The 18,749-nt window shown below is 35.7% G+C and overlaps 1 protein-coding gene and 1 long non-coding RNA gene across 10 annotated transcripts in view; one reads left to right on the top strand and one right to left on the bottom strand.

Moving 5' to 3' along the window:
- The first annotated feature begins 375 nt into the window (after nucleotides 1–375).
- On the top strand, nucleotides 376–10,429 carry LOC138928752 (uncharacterized). Of its 6 annotated transcripts, none has more exons than XR_011445091.1 (6): nucleotides 376–573; nucleotides 1,924–2,085; nucleotides 3,221–3,290; nucleotides 3,354–3,463; nucleotides 3,534–9,870; nucleotides 9,988–10,429. It is a non-coding gene; the product is annotated as an uncharacterized lncRNA (long non-coding RNA). The 6 variants fall into 6 exon arrangements; XR_011445088.1 differs by having other exon boundaries at nucleotides 376–1,091; XR_011445090.1 differs by lacking the exon at nucleotides 376–573 and adding an exon at nucleotides 1,098–1,852.
- A 5,761-nt stretch (nucleotides 10,430–16,190) lies between these two features.
- LOC108073985 (uncharacterized) overlaps nucleotides 16,191–18,749 on the bottom strand; it is a 31,688-nt gene continuing 29,129 nt past the window's right edge. For 3 of the 4 annotated variants that reach the window (XM_041777531.2, XM_041777533.2, XM_041777532.2), the window contains 6 exons: nucleotides 18,458–18,607; nucleotides 18,229–18,372; nucleotides 17,801–18,106; nucleotides 17,375–17,649; nucleotides 17,038–17,308; nucleotides 16,191–16,980 (listed from right to left, as the gene is read on the bottom strand). In XM_041777531.2, the coding sequence (XP_041633465.1) occupies nucleotides 16,622–16,980; nucleotides 17,038–17,308; nucleotides 17,375–17,649; nucleotides 17,801–18,106; nucleotides 18,229–18,372; nucleotides 18,458–18,607 (1,505 nt within the window). In that variant the 3' untranslated portion in view covers nucleotides 16,191–16,621. The remainder of the gene's footprint in view (nucleotides 16,981–17,037; nucleotides 17,309–17,374; nucleotides 17,650–17,800; nucleotides 18,107–18,228; nucleotides 18,373–18,457; nucleotides 18,608–18,749) is intronic. The other variant, XM_041777535.2, reaches the window with a different exon arrangement.

Genomic DNA, 18,749 nt, shown 5'->3' with positions numbered 1-18,749 from the left:
ATTAACTCTAAAATTGAATTTACGTATACTCTGCAGGCGAAGCAGTCTAGATCGACTCGGTGGTTGAAACTGATAAAGAAAATGTATAATGCATAAGAAGACGTCTCCTTCACCGCGATTAAATTCGGACTGGAACTAAATACTTTGTTCAATGCTATTTAAATGTGTGTCTTTATTTTTAAAGAAATTTGTTTAAGTTACGTATTACTTCAACGGTAAACTCACGCTTAATGTTCATTGATTTTTACACAGTAGAATGGGAAATGTGCCCCAACAAAAGGAAACAACCTTAAAGTATAAGTTTTGGCCAACATAAGTAGTAGTTGGCTCCATAGTGCAGCCGCGACGAGCACAAAGACGAAGCAGACCTGCGGGGAGCGTGCAAAGTCGGCAACCGACTTCTCACTTATCGCCGTCAGCGCACCACAGCAGTTGCTTTTGAAGCGTTTGAGGGCGATCGACTGGGCATGCTCTTTCTGCAAATGTAGTGCTTCCAGGGTGAAAACTCAGGCCAATTGACTCAGATTGACTTTATTCCACATACGCCACGTTGAAATTGTGCTTCTGCTTGATGTAAATTGGAGAATTTTTAAAGTTTGAATATTAAATAAAGCAATATCCATATATGACAAAAACCACTTATTACTTTCCGAATAGTGAAGTGACAAATGCGGATATATAATATATAATATAATGAACATAAAAAAACCGATGCATTCTAATTTGCCTCTATGTTTGTTTGCACTACAAAGCCAATGTCTTATTTTTTGGTTTAAAATAAAATTTCAAACTTTTACTAGTGGAAGAGTGGTTTAATCTGACTGATCCCTGGATGATCCGTCAGAATATAGTAAGAGATTTGGACTATTTGAGTACACCAGTAAGCGCCAGCCAGAATTAATCTGTATTCTCGATCAAATCTAAAAATATCATGGCCCATTATTAAAGGTGCAGCATTTATTACCAATTCGATTTGCGACCAGAAAATGCTGTCTAAAAGAAACCAAACGTGAAGTCTGGTTGTTGCCAAATGCAAACCGGTCATCGCTGAAGACTCGTGCCACCGGTTTAAAAAATTTATAATATAAACGGTACAATATAAATATGTATGATTTTTTTTTTCCTAAAATTACCGGCTTCTGGTTATGGACCGTCTGAATTACGCACGCATCAAACCAGTTTGCCCAATGTACGCTCTGTTTACTAATTTTCCCACCCAGACGCTATTCCGTGCGTAATTCGCTGACCTTGACTCCCATCTGAAAGGAAAAGTGATGCTGGCCCTAGCCCATCTGAAAACCAGTCTGGAACTGGACCCAGTTATTATACATGTATACATAAATATATACCAGCTCTAGCTGAGAGATAGCATTTGTCGCATTCCTTTCCGACTATTATAATTTTGTTTAAGTGGAAGGACTCAAGTCCAGCTAAAGCAATCTAAACTTCCCTGATTATATTGCTGTAGGGTAAATCGTTGTTAGGCTTGGGTTTTTCAAGCTTAGGACAATGTTTGATTAAAGCAGCTGTTTCAATACCTTTCTGTAAACTACAAAACCTGTACAAAAAATACTACAAATTTGCCAATTTCTTAGAGCTTATTTTTCAGTTCCTGGGCTTGCTTTGTCCAAGTATGTTATTTGCCGTTAATGACTGCACTACGAGTCAAATATTGGTAACCAGAAGTCTCTAGTCGACTTGTCTGGGCGGCCTTGCCGTTGGCACGGCCTCTTACCTTTTACTTGCATTTAGCTGCGGTGGCGGCCGACAATTGGCATGGCCCGGAGGCAGAGGACGGCATTTATTCACTTTTGAATTAATTAACCACGGAAGAGCTGTGCGCCGTTTCTGGGTACAGAAACTACTGCAGTTCTAGCTCTTTCCCGTTGGCTTCCCGATGTACTCATACAATCTAATTTTCAGTTTTTGACTCTTTGAGCCACGTCAGATTGCCAAGCGGAAAACAAAGAAAAACAAGTTTTAAGTACCAGTCGTGTGGAGGAGAAGGTGGGTGCAGTGTTACTGCTTATCAAAGCGTCGATAAGTGAGAAAACATTCTAAAGAACTCGTTTCCCGGCAGCTGTGGTAAGTTTATTTCTGTGATATTTTCCAGTTTAAATAATATATGTAGGGGCATAACTTGAAATTAAAAAAATCTCTTATTCGTGTAAAAGTGCTTAGGACATAGTTGTCTGGTTATAACAAAACATCCTCTAACTTCTTCCAAATATAATATTTAACAACGGTTTCTTAAAATAAATGTCCTTTGTCCTAATATTCTTAAATCGTCAAAATGTACAAAACCAAAGTAGAAAACAATCTTTTGGAAGTACATATATTCTCGCAGCAGAAGTTATACGCTTTGAAAAGTATACCATAATAATGCACACCGATATTTTGCTGTTACATATGTACATATATGATATATGATAGTCCAAGTCCGTTTATATATAAAAGGAATTTGAATTCCTTCAATAAAGCCTATGTATAACACACATAAGTATGTATGACAACGTAAAATTTCAATTTTTCCCGGAAACATTTTAAGTTTTTTTTAATCAATTAAAATTATTATTTTCGGCACCTGGCATAAATTTTAATATGTATGCTTTATAGGCATAAAGCACTTGATAATGAAGCTAGACTATTGACATTGAAATGGACATATTTATTCTGTTAGAAGAGCTTCTACGATCATAAAAATATTTATAGATTTAAGAAAATACGCCTTAAAACAAACAAAAAAGAACAAAAATATTTTAAAATTAAGAAAAAGTTTCTAGGGCTAGCCGCCCGACAAATTTGGGGCGACAAATGTAGCGCATATGATTCCCAACTGATTCTAATATCTCTGGCATGGTGTGGCGGTGGCCGACACACTCTTATTAAGAGCAAGTCTTTCTGCAACACCAAAAGTGTTAGCATTTTGCTGTCTTTTTTAATATACAAAAATAATATTGTTTTATGCTGTAGTCCAAATATTATATTATTTCAAACCGATGCACAAAAGGTGAACGTGTCTTGTTCTCAAACATAGGCGGTTATTAAGAAAGTAAGACCGCATAATTTGCCCTCCAAAAATGCAGAAGAACTAGTGAAAGTAGCAGTTACACTTCAAAAACATAAATCTTTTTCCGCTGCAAAACAGTTTTACCCTCCCCATTCAGAGCATACATCACTAAAATATATTTCTAAATTGGATTACTGATTGTATTTAAAGGTTATCAAATATTAAACTGATGCTGTAGCCAACGTCCGTGGATGTGTGAAAATGGGAAACTTCCAAAACCGTAAGTTTTAATAAAAGTAATACATATAATAACTTCGACACTCTTACCATTTTTATATTCCAGGATTTGGAGAAATTTCAGAGTTATTGGAACTGCAACCAAGAGGAAGCACGAGTTCGCGGACATCGATGTTTCTCCACCGCTATGTGAATGTAAAAGTGTAACTGTAAACTGTAAATATAATATATGTACATAGGTAAATGTATTGACACTTGATACTAATTCGATTGTTTTTTTTTTCAGCATAAATATTTAAAATATTTATTTCATATCTAATATATAGGTATTTTATACGATTAACATTTTTTTTATTATTTATTTTATCTTTTTGGCATAGCATTAAAAAATTGTATTAAGGTTGATCAACCAATTTAACAAACTTGGCTATAAAACGTTGGTTATCAATATGAACAAAAATAACATGGCACACGAACGAATTGATTGTTATGATCCAATTACAAACAGTAAGGGTATAGAAATTTAGGCATGGACTTTTACATGTTAATCGCTACCTGCCAGGTGTTCATTATTTTCACCTTTTTCTGGCTTAAGTAGTATACAAAATCTAAAGCTGAACAGAGCTGACAACTACACTGTGACTATGCACTGCGCGCATTTTTCCTGAATCAGAATCAGTTTTCATCGGCTGAGTCCAGCTGCGACTCTGCAAATGCGAAGCAAAAAACTAAAACAACTCACTGTAAAATATACCTGAATGTACCAAAAACAAGAAAGGAAGCTATCTTCGGTACGCCGAAGTTTGTATGCCCTTGCAGATTGGTTTTGATATTTATACCCTTGCAGGGTATTATAATTTCAGTCAGAAGTTTGCAACGCAGTGAAGGAGACGTTTCCGACCCTATAAAGTATATATATTCTTGATCAGCATCAACAGCCGAGTCGATCTAGCCATGTCCGTCTGTCCGTCTGTCCGTTTCTACGCGAACTAGTCCCTCAGTTTTAAAGCTATCTGAATGAAACTTTGCATTTAATCTTCTATATACTCTCACTGCTATATATGTCAGAACGGGCCGGATCGGACGACTATATCATATAGCTGTCATACAAATGTTCGATAAGTTTTTAGAAAAAAAATTATAACTTGGCTGTTTTTCAATATTATTGCATCATTTTTGATTGTATATTATTCCAGAATTTTGGTATAAATTTTATGAAAATCGTACGACTATATCTTATAGCTGCCATAGGAACGATAGGGAAAGTAATAGAAAAATTTATAACTTCGTTTTTCAACGTATTTCCATCTACTTTGAGACTTGAGCTTTTAGTATTATTTCAGAATTTTGGTAATCATATTATGAAAATCGGACAACTATATCATATATTTGCCATAAAAGCGATCCGTAGATGTACAGAAAAAATGTAAAGCTGGGAATGTAAAACTGTAACTGTCAAACTGTAAACATAATAAGTATAGATAAAATGTTATGAAACTCAGTTTAGTGTCTGTTTTTGGTATTATAATTTATAATATAAATATGAAAACCAATCTGCAAGGGTATACAAACTTCGGCAAAAGGAATCCGTCGAAAGAAAGAAATAAGGGGAATACATAAGAAGATTACTTTACATACAGGATTGAGACTATCAGGCCTGCTCCGGTAATCGAAAACGGCAAGAATTTTTCGTTTTCGTTTTTGAAAACGAGAAATTGGTGCTCCGGTAATCGAAATCGAAAGATTTTTTCGATTTGAAAAACGGGCACCTTTTTCTGGCCGGAATGAAAAGTAAATGGCTTTTTTTATATGAAATCAGATCTTATTTACAAAAGGAAAAAAATAGTTTACTCAGTGGTCTATTGATGTTTATTCCACACCACCACAAGGTCATTCTGGCAGGCAGTTATTTTATAAAAAATTTATTTCTGACCCCACCTCAGATTTGACAACAAAATTTTTGCCGTGTTCAACCAGTTTTCTCGGTTTGGCGATAGGTCGATAAGTTCACCGCAAAAAGTTATCGCCAAGGTTGCCATATTGTTGGTGGAACGAAACATTCAGTTAAAAATACTTATAAAATATAAATGAATACATTAATAACTTTAAAGGACCGCCAAAATGGTTGTTTATAATTAATACTATTTAATGTGATTACTTTAATGGTCCAAATTAACCAAATAATTATTTGAGACCACCGGAAATAAAACTGTAAAAAGTGTGGCAGCATCTTAGGTGCCTGGATTTGCTTAATTCTACCATTTTTTGCCTTTTTCTGGCTTAGATAAAGGGCAATTGTAAATATAATAGGCAGTACTTTACGTTGTTTGCTTATTACCAACAACACAAGTTAGCTGCTTGAGCAGTGAGAAACGATGAGAAAACGAAACATCCGATAGCAGAAATTTGCCGAAAACCGGAGCAGCTAAAAACGAAAACGGTTCGTTTTCGTCCAAAACGAAATCGAAAAAATTTTACGATTACCGGAGCAGGCCTGTATACAAAATAGTAACAAGAATTCACTCACAATGTATAGTATGCTGTAGTTTAAGTTCCGTTTGTTTGAAAGTCAATATTAACAAGAATGTAAGTTAACTTAGGTCTGCCGAAGTTTGCATACCCATACAGTTTGCAATTGTGTCATTCAGATTCGATCCATGTTGGTAAAATGAATAGAGTATAAATCGTTTGGGTTGGGTTTTTTACAAGCTGGAACGATTTTTTCTAGAAGGCTAAGATGTAGTTACATTTAATGAAGTTAATGTATTAGATTTGATCAAACCCATTTTACTTTACTTCACTTTTAAATTACAAATGTTTTTTATCTGTCTTGTTGGTTTTTTTTTCACTTGACCGAAATGGCTATCTTCTGGATAATTTTCAATTTCTGTTTTTTCCTTAAGATGAGTTATTACTGCTTTTTATTATTCTTAGATTTCTTTTATATATTGGATTTTGTGCGAAAACAGAAGAAAGCTTTGTAAGCTTTAATAAACGTTAATTGGAAATTAAAATGATGCTCGTAAGACGTCCTTAAACGTGACACCCTCGGAATTAGTTACCACCATTGGGTTTTGAAGGAAATGAATAGCAGACGGAGGTATGTAGGTGTCTGAGCGTTAAAGGAAGTTTAATAGAGCTTGAATGAAAGCGTTGGAGAAAATCCGCCATCGTCATAAAAGTTAAGCGAATAATAAATGTGACGACGACAAGGCTCGTAAATAATTTAAATGTAATCGTCAACATCCGCAGTGACATTAACCAACTGCCGACAACCACAACCATCGACGACGCTCTTGCTTATTTATACCCAAGTCATCTGTTCCCGTTCCGCCTCAAGGAAATGGCAAAAAAGTCTCTTGTAAATTGTAAATTAAATATTAATTCCAGATTGTGAATATTTTAGTTTATTAATATCATTAATATAAGTGCCGTTCTTGTCGGCACCACAACGATCTAACGATATATTTTAGCCTTCTGCACTCATACAATTATTTTTCTGCATTTTAGGAAAATCGCCTTAAATAAAATCGCCCTTAAACTAAGAATTTTCTAGAATTACGAAAAAAGTGTATTTGAATTTAAGGCAGGCACCGTAAAATTAAGAAAGGCCACCATAAATACAATTTTTTAAGGTTAAATTTTCTATTTCTATATATTTTCCTTAAATTTTGGGCAAGGTTTTCTGATTTGCTTTGTTCAATTTCTTTCTTTAATTACGGCCGAATTTTCTTAAATTACGGAAAATCTTCTTTATTTTGCTGGATTCTTTCAACGCGTGCGCATACAATTCTCAACTGGTTTAAACGTCTCTGGCATGAGGTGACGGTGGCCGGCCAACACTTAGTAAGAGCAAGTATTTTGTAACACCAAAAGTGTTAGCATTTTGGCCGCCTTTGTTAATAAACAAAGGGGTCCATGGCCGGAAACCTAACGTCCTTAATTTTTGATCTAGAACAAAAAATCAAATTTTGTTAGATTCTATATCTCAACCGCTATCGACACACGTAGGATTTTTTCGATATTTTGATTTTTAGCAAAATGGTGAGTGATTAAATAAAATTTGTAATTTTCATGAGAAAAAAACGTCACAAAATTGTTGATAAAAAAAAAACTAAGCAAAAAAAAAAAAAAATCCTACGTGTGTCGATAGCCATAGGTATTTTGGATATACTGTAAAAATTTCAGATCGATCGGTTAAGATTTGTTCGAGTTAGGTTTCCGGCCAACTCAAAAAAAGTGGTTTTGAGATAAACGCGTTTAAAGTTTTAAAATCGTATATGATTACATGTGAGGCATCGCCGCAGAATGGAAAATTTCGACACTTAGAAACTTTTGCCGGACTCTATCTTTTGATATGTTATTTTTAAGACCCTAAAGTATTTTTTAACCAAAAAAAAAAATTTCGATTTTTAAAAAAAGTTACTCAGATGTCCCCCCTTAAGAAAAATCGCCCTAGATTTAAGAAAATTTCTTTCCTAATTTTAGGGAGAATTTTTCTCAAATTTAGGGCGACTTACATTTAAATCCATTTTAATGACGAATTTTTAAATGTACGTACGAAAAGTGGCTTTTTTATGGCGATTTTAAGTAAAAAATTGTATGAGTGTACATTTTTTCGTAATTCTCGAACATTTTTCTTAGTTTTAGGGCGTTTTTATTATTTATTTTTTTGCGCGGGGTCCCGCTTCCTCCACGTACGGCACGAATCGCGAACTAGATAGACGCGTTAGAATGAAAGAAGAAATGGACGAGGAAACATTATGAGAGAACAGAAAAAAAAATTAAATATATTATAAATATATAGATAAAAAAAAACCCATGCAACATTAGAAGAGAACAAAATAAATGTAAAAAAATATAATATAATGTAACAATATAAATAAGTAAATAATAAATAAATAGTAATAAAATAAAAACGCATGCGAAATTAGACTACGGGGCTACACTACGAGCTAACTCTACAAGTATTAAAGTTTTTAGTATAGAAGGGTAATCACTACGAATAATAATATCAGAGAGGCGGTTGTAATCCGTACATAAAACCCTAAAGGGTTCAAAGGGTGTTTCAAACTCCCGCCTATTGAGCTGCCATAAAAGAAAGGGGCTCTCAACATTTAAGGCGATTATCCTAAAATCTAGAAAAAAAAATGTAAGTGTACGGATTTTAAAAAAGCTTTCGATCGCGTACACTCAGTGTTCCACCAACTTGATCTCTGGGGTTTTGTTCCAAGGCTTTATAACCTTGATAAAGCCTTCATGACCAATATAACTTTTAGAAAGTTAACAACTTAACATGGTATTCCTCTTTATGATACTCTTTATGATTGGCTTTGAACAAATCATATCCATCTTTAACAGACACAAAGATGTATCCTTTTCGCTGTATGCAGACGACGCACAGTAGCGCCTCTCGAACAAAAGCCGTTGCAAAAATCAAAAAAGTCGTTGACGCAAAAACGATTTTAACCATACTTATTCGACAGGATTTTCCATGGATTCAGAATCTGCAGTAAAATCAATTTTCGAATTTTTTTTGTAGAAGATATGAGCATTCAAAGGTGAACTTTGTTTCCATTCTTGCATCATAAGAAAAAACAAGAAAGGAAGCTACTTCGGCACGCCGAAGTTTGTATACCCTTGCAGATATTATTTCATTACATTTTACCTATATTATTATGTTTACTGTTTGACAGTTACAGTTTTGCATTCCCAGTTTTACATTTTCTCTACATCTACCGATCGGTTTATATGGCAGCTATATGATATAGTTGTGCGATTTTTATGAAATTTATACCAAAATTCTAGAATAATAAAAAAAGCTTATATCTCAGAGTAGATGAAAAAACGTTGAAAAACAAAGAAGTTATAATTTTTTCTATTAATTTCCCGATCGTTCCTATGGCAGCTATAAGATATAGTCGTCCGATTTTCATGAAATTTTTATTGAAAATCTAAAATAATATAGAATGGCCATATCTAAAAAATGGTGTAAAAATATTGAAAAACAACAAAGTTATATTTTTTTCTAAAAATTTATCGAACATTTGTATGGCAGCTATATGATATAGTCGTCCGATCCGGCCCGTTCCGACATATATAGCAGTGAGAGTATATAGAAGACTATATGCAAAGTTTCATTCAGATAGCTTTAAAACTGAGGGACTAGTTTGCGTAGAAACGGACAGACGGACATGACTAGATCGACTCGGCTGTTGATGCTGATCAAGAATATATATACTTTATAGGGTCGGAAACGTCTCCTTCAAACGTTGCAAACTTCTGACTAATATTATAATACCCTGCAAAGGTATAAAAAATTGGTTGACCTTCAGGTAATATTAGGGGAGAGTGGAGATAGGTGAACCATGGGGATAGATGAACCACTACAAATATTTCACCTTCTGTCATGATTTGGTGCGCCATCTTATGTGTGTTGCTTACTTAGTCCATATTCTAACCTCACACCCACGCACAGTCGCGTTAAACGATTGTTGTCGTTTTTATCGCTAATCGAAGTTTGTATTCGCCGTTTGCAGCTTCAATTGTGACCTAACGTTTTCTTGGAAAAATTTTATCGTGCTTCGCCAGTGGGATTGAACTTCATAAAATTGTATTTTATCGTAAGTAGACGCAAATTATAATATTTTCACGGATAGCTCACGCAGTTTAAATATTTCATGTTTTCTTCAAATCACTTCTAATTGGCTAATGACTTGTGGGGATACATGAACCACCAGGACTTACGAGGGTACCCAAAGGCTAAACCACGAAAATAGGCGACTCGGGAAAGAAAACGAGGAAGGAGTATCATTGCTACAGACTCACCGCAGAAAAATTGATCGCGGAAAAACGCAATCAGAAAACTCAAGAAAAAATAAAGAATAAAAACAAAAATAAGAATAAATAGCAATATTGTAATGTTTGATTTCATGCTGTAAAGGTGCAATGTTTATATTCGAACTGAAAGAAGGCATGCACAAAGAAATAAATTACACTTTTTTTATACAATTGTAGTTTTTGTGCTATCCTGATAGGTGGTTCAACTATCCCCACGGGTGGGGATACCTGAACCATTCGAGACAAAAATTTGGAAAGCAAATAAACTTTACAAAACAAAAGATAGTATTTTTGCATAATACTTAATATTCCAAGGAATGTGGGCTCTTTTAGATTTCTATATACAGCAGACCCTAAGTCGAATTGTTCAGACATAATAATGTTAATAAGAAAAAGTGGTTCACCTATCCCCACTCTCCCCTACACAAAAACTATATTACCTATCGCCATGATAGGTAATATAATATTGCTTTAAATAATAGACACATTCATAAACTGTAACCCAATCCGAAAAAAAGGGAATTGGGTTTGGGCTTGCACCGGTAAATCGCTACCTGCCAGGTGTCCATTTCTTTCACTTTTTTCCTGGCTAAAGTAGAGTATATCTTTTTTGGATGGGCTGAGCCACCTACTACACTATAACTACGACCTTTGTGGATCTATTCTGGACCAAAATCAACTTACATCTGCTGCGTCGAGCTGCGTCTGCGGAAGTACAACAGCATAAACCCAAACTACTCAGGGTTTAATATACCAAAATACCGACACAATTTCATACAAACCAAAAAATATAATAACTGTTGCGCGTGGCGGGTACACTTTTTTTCAGTTTTTAAATTATTTTTATTTGTATACATAAAAATAAAGATAAAAACTTAAATAAAAAATATTTTTAAAAAATTACTTTCATTGAAAAAAAAACGAATTTTTCATTTGATACCCTATAAAAAATGGAATGAAAAAGGGCAGTTAAATGGCGTTTAAATTAATTTATTATCTTATTTGGTTCAAAAGTTATGATTCTTGCAGCGTAAAATGGGAAAAGGAGTTACTGTGCGACGGATTTATTTTAACAAAAAAAAAATTATCTCGAATTCATCAAAAATTAATTTTCTGAAGTTTTGGAAGAGCTGGAGCAATGGGATACCTAATCCTTGGCATCAATTTTCATTGAGAAATGCCAGATCCTTCACATATGCCGCAAACACAATTACGCAGCAGCACGCAGATCAATCTACGCCTTTCCGACATCTCTGATTAAGTGCATACTAGCGGAGTCCGGACTCCGTATCCCCACTAGGATACAAGAAACGGCTTCACGGCTCATCCCTAAATTGTACACCACTCCGAATCGGATATTGGCCGACGACTTCAAAAGGACATTCAAAAAGAGTAGGAAATATAAATAAAATCGGTAAAATATTCGACTTTCATGTACAATTACACAAAAACTACATAACCAATTGTCACGCTTTTTTTTAATTGAAAAATTATTCAACCACATTCGCTGTCGTTGATGCAAACAACTCAATCATGGCGGGGGGGACCCTCCCACACTACAACTCCATATTTGTAGCAGAAGCTACTGCTATACTATTAGCCTGCCGCTCTGCCACCAATAACAAGGGGGCATTCGTTGTGTGCACCGACAGTCTGTCTTCCCTCCTGGCAATAAACAATCCCGAATATCGCGATACGGGAGAAACGAAGGATAAGCACACAGGTCTAAAAAAAAATCACCTTCTTCTGGATTTCTAGCCACCAACCTTCACATTTACTCCCATAAACTGCAAGGACATCTACAAACTAATAAACCGCTACTTTGAAAATTAAAAGACGGAGGAATGGAACACTTTCTACCATAGATACGGTCATTTAACCCTACATGCACAAAAATATCTCTCCCAGCTGCGATCGGGAGGCACCAGTGCAGCACCTTTATCCGACTTCTTAAAGGACACACTCAACAAAACCAAAAAGCACTTACTAAAAGGCAGTAAAAACCCAATTTGGAGTCTCTGCGGTGGTCTCCCGAACATCGACCATATTTTGAACGATTGCTCTGGACTGGCCATCATTAGAGGCTCCTTTTTTTAGGCCTCAGCTGACTTCACAAGGCCCTAGGATGCCCATCCGCAGGAAACATAAACAAAAAATGAGTTCATAAGAAAATTAAAGCTCCGAAAAAAAAACAATACAAAAAACTTTAAATATGTATATAAATTTAGCTATTGACTTAATAAACAGATAGGTAATCTAAGCTTAAAGCTTTTTTAAATAAATAAAAAAATAAATGCGTTAGTATCATAATCGTATAAACAGGCAATCGAAATAGTATAGGCATATCTCTCGCACTCACAGGGTTAGAAATAAGTAGCATACATGGAATTCCAGTAGTCCCTCGTCCTATGTGTCTGGATAGAAATATTTTCTTTGAAATTCCATTCTTAAAAAACTCTTGTTTTACAATGAAGTGGCCTTACACTTCAGCTGTGTTTGCGTTGCCTGAAATTTTTTCATGTTGACTGACCGCTTTGCTCTTTACAGCTTTCGACTAAGGGCCATTTTAACTTTGCACTGCAGATATAAAAAAGAAAATAAAAAAGGGATTCAATATAACATAAAGAAACAAGTAAAAACGTTATAGTCGCATTCTCCGACCGTAAAAACACCGCCACTCAAGAGAATATTACGCTTTTGCAGTGAAAGATAGCAGAAATAATACAGGGCGCCAGCTTTTTAAAACCAATAGTCCGATAGTTTTTTATTTGCTCAGACAATTTCCTTTACGTCAGGTTTTCAAAATTTTTGAATTTGAAATGGCAGAAAATACGGTATTAGGGTACTTTTGAGGTGCTGTAACTTCAATATATTTTGTTCTTGCCCTTAATAATACGTTTTTAAAATTTACAAATATTATTATTGGTTTTCGAGATTTAGTCTCTTTCATTTATATCCCTATTTTTATACCCTTGCAGGGTATTATAATTTAAGTCAGAAGTTTGAAACGCAGTGAAGGAGACCTTTCCGACCCTATAAAGTATATATATTCTTGATCAGCATCAACAGCCGAGTAGATCTAGCTATGTCCGTCTGTCCGTCTGCCCATCTGTCCATCTGTCCGTCTGTTCGTCTGTTCGTCTGTCCGTTTCTACGCAAACTAGTCCCTCAGTTTTAAAGCTATCTGAATGCTAAACTGCTTTATATGTCGGAACGGGCCGGATCGGACGACTATATCATATAGCTGCCATAGAAATGATGATAAAATGCATATATTTTTTAATACGATTAAACTTTCTCTTTTTTATTTTTTTTTTAAATTTATTTATTAATTAAGAATAGCCAAAATCTGCCATTTTAAATCCATATCCTTACCTCAGACCGGATAAGGAGTGTTTTTTAATGATATGCCTTTATCACAACCAAATTTTTATATGTATGCTATGTATAAATATTCAACTTAAATATATTTCGTTTTTTTTTCTATTAATTTGACCAACAGGGACCGAACTGCAAGGGTATACAAAGTTCGGCGTGCCGAAGTTTGCTTCCTTTCATTTTCATACTAATACTGAGTGTGTCGAATTTGACAATATATATAAAAGATAGTATCTCGAAAATCCATAAAAATTTTTTAAAATAAAAATAAAAGTTCAGGTCAAGAACAGTACTTTCTGATAGCATAATAAAATTAATCATATTGAAGTTACAGCACCTCAAAAGTACCAAAAACTGTATTTTAGTTGACCTTTTATGATAGAATATCTTAAAAACCTTTTGAGTTCAGCGCATCTCAAACTATTGAAGAAGTTTATTCCGTTTCTTAGTTCTGCAATTTTGTTTTATTTTGACGGCCTGAGAAATTGTTGGGAAAGCAGGACGCCTTTAAGTAAATAATTTTTTTAGTTTTGAAATATATATATATATTAGCTATAGGTACATAGCTAAAATATTAACTCCAGTATTATTTGTTTGACCGAATTGTCATTTGCAAGAACAATTGCTAAGTTTTAGGATTTACCTTTACCAAACTCCAATTTCATTTATGAGAATTCTCAATTTTATTTTAATTATTAGTTTTAAATCAATAATACATATGTATATATACATATGTACATACTATATACATATATTTAATCGCATAAAAAAATAGGAAAGGAAGCTTTTAAGAATAGATTTATTTTGGTCAAACAAAAACTGTCAGGAGATATATAAAATGTATATACATTTATTATTTATTTAAAAAAATTAATTTTAATTTAAAGTTTAAATCGATTAAAATAACTTTATTTTGGATTTGAAATATCTAATACAATATAAACTCGAAATATATAATATATATATATATATATGTGTATATATATATATAATATATATATATATATATATATATATGTGTATATATATATGTATATGTAGCTCAGAGAAAACAAGATAACTATTTTTTTTATTGTTTCAAAGTGACCAAAGTAACTATTTCTAGTTGTCAATCTAATAGTACTTACCGAAGCTCAAATCCAATACAATAAATAGTTATACTTCAAGGTATTATTTCATTTATTGATTTTATGAAAATGAAACTTATAAAATTGACATGACATATATAAGAGAAAAATATAACTTAAAGAGTTGCACAGTTTTTCTTAAATAATATATATATATATATATATATATATATATATAAATATTTTTTTTTTTTTGTATACATTGTTTGGGGGTTCTATCAAGTTTATTTTCTAACTTTAGGTAGTTTTATAATTCAATGAGCACTACCTCCTGCTTAGCTACGCAGAAAATGGATTGGTTTGATTAATGTGCCAGCATTTATTTTTGAACTTGCATATTTCATGTTTTCGTTAACATCTTTGTACACGGCTACAAGTTATTGATAATGGATTACTTTATACTATAATTCTGGCCAAATATGGATCATTTATTTACAATTGCATAATTACGTTCTTATAGGGAGGGGCGTTGCACATCCACTTGCGGTTCTCTAGTGTTTTATAGTACCAGACTGTTTCAGTATTAAAACATTATCTAATATTTTACCCACAGTATTAGGACAGCTTAACGAAAACTTTACCTGTAATCTTGAATTTAGCTACAGGTTATTATTCACTACAATATTATGACTATTACCCTAGAAATAGTCACATTTTGGCTTAATATACTTGCTTGTTTTTATTGGTTTACAAGTTTTATATATTTATATACACGAAATTGTACTGCTCTCTTCGAGGAGTCACGATTCAAATTACGCAGCACTCACTTAAATGCTATTAAGAAAGGCACTTGACATTTAAAATTAGAACTGAAACCAAACAGTATGAGAAGTTCAACAAAATTAAAATGTAAATGCCATAAAACTAAACATTAATTATCAATAGACATATGAATGTAGGTAACAAAATGAGCTAGAATGTTAAATAACACAGAGACTAATTTAGCTTTCTTTGAAGTACACTGAGTCAGACACCCCCAAACATCGATTGCCGACAATGCTATTTTACTTCAACCGGGTCACTTCCACATTTTTACTCATCTTTGCCAGTTTCGCACATTCAGAAACTCTTTCGGGGGTCCAACGATTCACCTCGGCACGTATGCACAAGCCATTACCTTTTGGCCTGCCCTGGGCCTACTAAAGCCAGTAACGTCGGATATTAATTGCTCTCATATATTTGTAAAGCACTTATCTGAAGCACACAGTAAGGAGTTGTGAATATCTCTAACTGGATTGCCAGAACGTGGGAAAGGCGGCTACATGTCTTCTACGTCGAATCATCGCGAATGTGACGGCATTCTTATATTTCACATTTGCGATAATTTGTGTTGCGTTTCCGACTGAAGACTTGGTTCTATAATTTGTACAAATAAGCCGTTGAACCATATCTTTGACGGACCCCTATTCATTTTTACTGTCTGTCCAATGCTATCTATCAACTTACCCCTTCGCCCTTTTCTATATAATCCCATTGATAGGCAATCTATGTTAAATGGAATGATTTAAAAAATCGTTATGAAACTAGGACTATCTAACTACTCTCAGATATACAGCTATTTTTAAGGAGAAGCCAATCTGGCAGATAAACAAAGAATCTCGACTTAGACAAAAACCAATTATATTTCTACTGCTGTTCCACTTCAATACAAAAATTATATACATAAAAAGAAGACTTCTTCGTTACATATTTACACAGATTGCTGATTACCGAAACGTATCCGTGCTTAAAGTCAGCCTCTTCTTTTGACTCAGGGGACTGGGAGTCCTGGGAATCAGATTGGATCTTGGAATTGCCTGGAAGTGTTAAGAGCAGGCTAGAGTTATCCTTGTATTGTCCTTTGTTGGCAATTCTCCTCGAGCCTTGTAGGGCTTTTGTGTAGTGTCTGTAATGACTAAGGCCCGAAAAACACGTCGCAACTACTTTCTCGATCTAGAGCTTCAACCGGTAGAGGGCCAACACTAGGTGGGTCCGTGGGTCCGCACATGGAAGCGGTATATACATGTGGCTCATAGTCCAACGTGTTCTGTCATCCGTAGTAGAACTGCGAGCCCACAGCCACGCCGGTGGATAGTGTGCGTGGAGCGGTGCCATCGTAAGAAAGCTGCGTCTGCAGTAACGGTGCCTTTGTGCGGCGCAACGTCGAGGTGCCGCCACCAACAGTCATGGGAATTGAAACATGGCCCAGTGGGGCCATGGCCAATGGAGAGGGCAACGGAAGCGTATGAGTGGGCGGATGTGCTGGAGAACCTCCGGCCATGGAGGTTGGCGGCGTCGGAGAGTTACTTGGCCGCTGAAGCCCCATGCCTTCAGTGTTTATGATATATCCTCCCCTGATAGTCGGCGCTGTTGTGTATTGAGCTAGTGAGGAAATGGGTACCATGGTACCTTTTGAGGGAAATTGAAATTGGAATCAGAGCCCATACTGGCTGACGATTTACTTACTTATGGCACTGCTTCGGGGAGCACTGGAACCAATTACAATAGCGGAGGCCAGGATTCCCGCCACTGGGCCCTGGCCCGCACTGGCGATGCTGGTGGCTACAAATGCTCCCGGAGTGGGGGACAGACCTATAATGTCGGGTGACTGTTGAGCCCCCGCCAAAACCGAATTTGCCATCAGGCCGGAGACGGGCCCTGAGCTAGTCCCAGCCGTTAGCTGAGATGGGGATAAACCAGCGTATAAGCTGCTCGCCGGCGCGTATGTCAAGTAGTTCTAAATAGGCATCAGCAGACAGGGTAAGTAGATGAACAGAAAGGGACCTAGTTTTAAATTACTTACCTCGTTCTGGGACAAGCTTGGCAAAGGCAGTGGGGTTGTCAGGTCGATCTCACCGTCTATTTCTGAAATTGTGTCGTTAAAGCCGCTCGGAATAGTTGTCTCTTCAACTAAACCTCCTGAAACTCCACCACCCTTGGTCGAGGAGTTTGAGTGCGTGTCAGTAGTTAGACCCCGGCGCTTTTGAAGGACCAATCTAATGGCGACAATCACTATCGAAAAGACAACCCCGAGAGAGCCCACAATAAGCAGGTACAAATATAAACGCTCTTGGTCATCTGTTAATGTATTAAAAAAGTCAAATTAGAAGCATAAAAAGGAGTGAAAAAACTATTTGGTCCACTTCTCCAAAGGGACAAGGAAGAACACTTTAAAACGCAGGGAGACAAAGCATTGGTTTTATACAGCTTAATTGTAAATATATCTTACCCTCCAGACTTAAGTCTGCGCTATGTGTCATCACAGGATTCACGTCATTACTATCCACATCTGCGACGAGGGAGCTGTTCGTTATGGTCTGATTGCCAGACGGACTAGGGCCATTTCCCTGAGCAAGTCCGTTGGTAATATTCCGGCGTCCTAGCGTTGTTGCATTGCTGTACAGCTTTGGAATTGCCTCCGACTCTTTGTAGATCAGTTCGTCATCGTAAAGGTCGTTCATATCGCCCTCGAAGTCCTCAGATTCGTCTGTCTCCACTTCCGATTCGTTACTTTCTTTGAGCACTTGCTTTGGCACTAATTAGGGATAAGAAACGGAGTGGTCCCACTTGAAAAACGCTTATAAATCTAACAGGAATCGGCCAGCGAGGCATTCCCCAGCTATATCATTCACCCCTCAGTTTCAATGACCCACTTACCGCATGTATAAACAACCTTCAAGTACATCCGGGAATTTGCCTGGCATGGACTTCCAAAGGTATTAGCGTCTGCAGCCAGGTTGCATCGCCGTCTTCCATGGCAAATTTGCATCACAGTTTCCGTGGCAAATGAGGCCAGGCACGCTTTAGGAGAAGTAATTAAAAAATCGGTGTACGTTAAATTTGAGAGCTACGGAGAATGTAATTTATATCCTTCTCCAAGACTTACTTTCTTCTCGAACGCCCTGTGGCTGGGGGCATTGGATGCTCTCGTACTCAGTTCTGCCAAAGCTGGCGCTGTATACGGCAATTCGGGAGTACGGATTACACTCCAGTTGAGCAACATCGTTGTGGCACGCCACTTTACTGCGAAACTCATCTGAAAAAATGTTTAACTCTTTCTATAATATTGAAATGTTTGTCTTTCTGGACCAAACCTAAAATAATGAACAATAAAATCAATAACATTTTAATGAAAATTTCCCGATCGTTTACAAAAGCCTGCTTGCCTATCAAAACAG

The sequence above is a fragment of the Drosophila kikkawai genome, chromosome 3R (genome assembly GCF_030179895.1).
Source record: "Drosophila kikkawai strain 14028-0561.14 chromosome 3R, DkikHiC1v2, whole genome shotgun sequence".
Taxonomy (NCBI): domain Eukaryota; kingdom Metazoa; phylum Arthropoda; class Insecta; order Diptera; family Drosophilidae; genus Drosophila; species Drosophila kikkawai.
The sequence above is the reverse complement of the archived record's forward strand: the minus strand, read 5'-3'. Positions and strand labels throughout refer to the sequence as shown.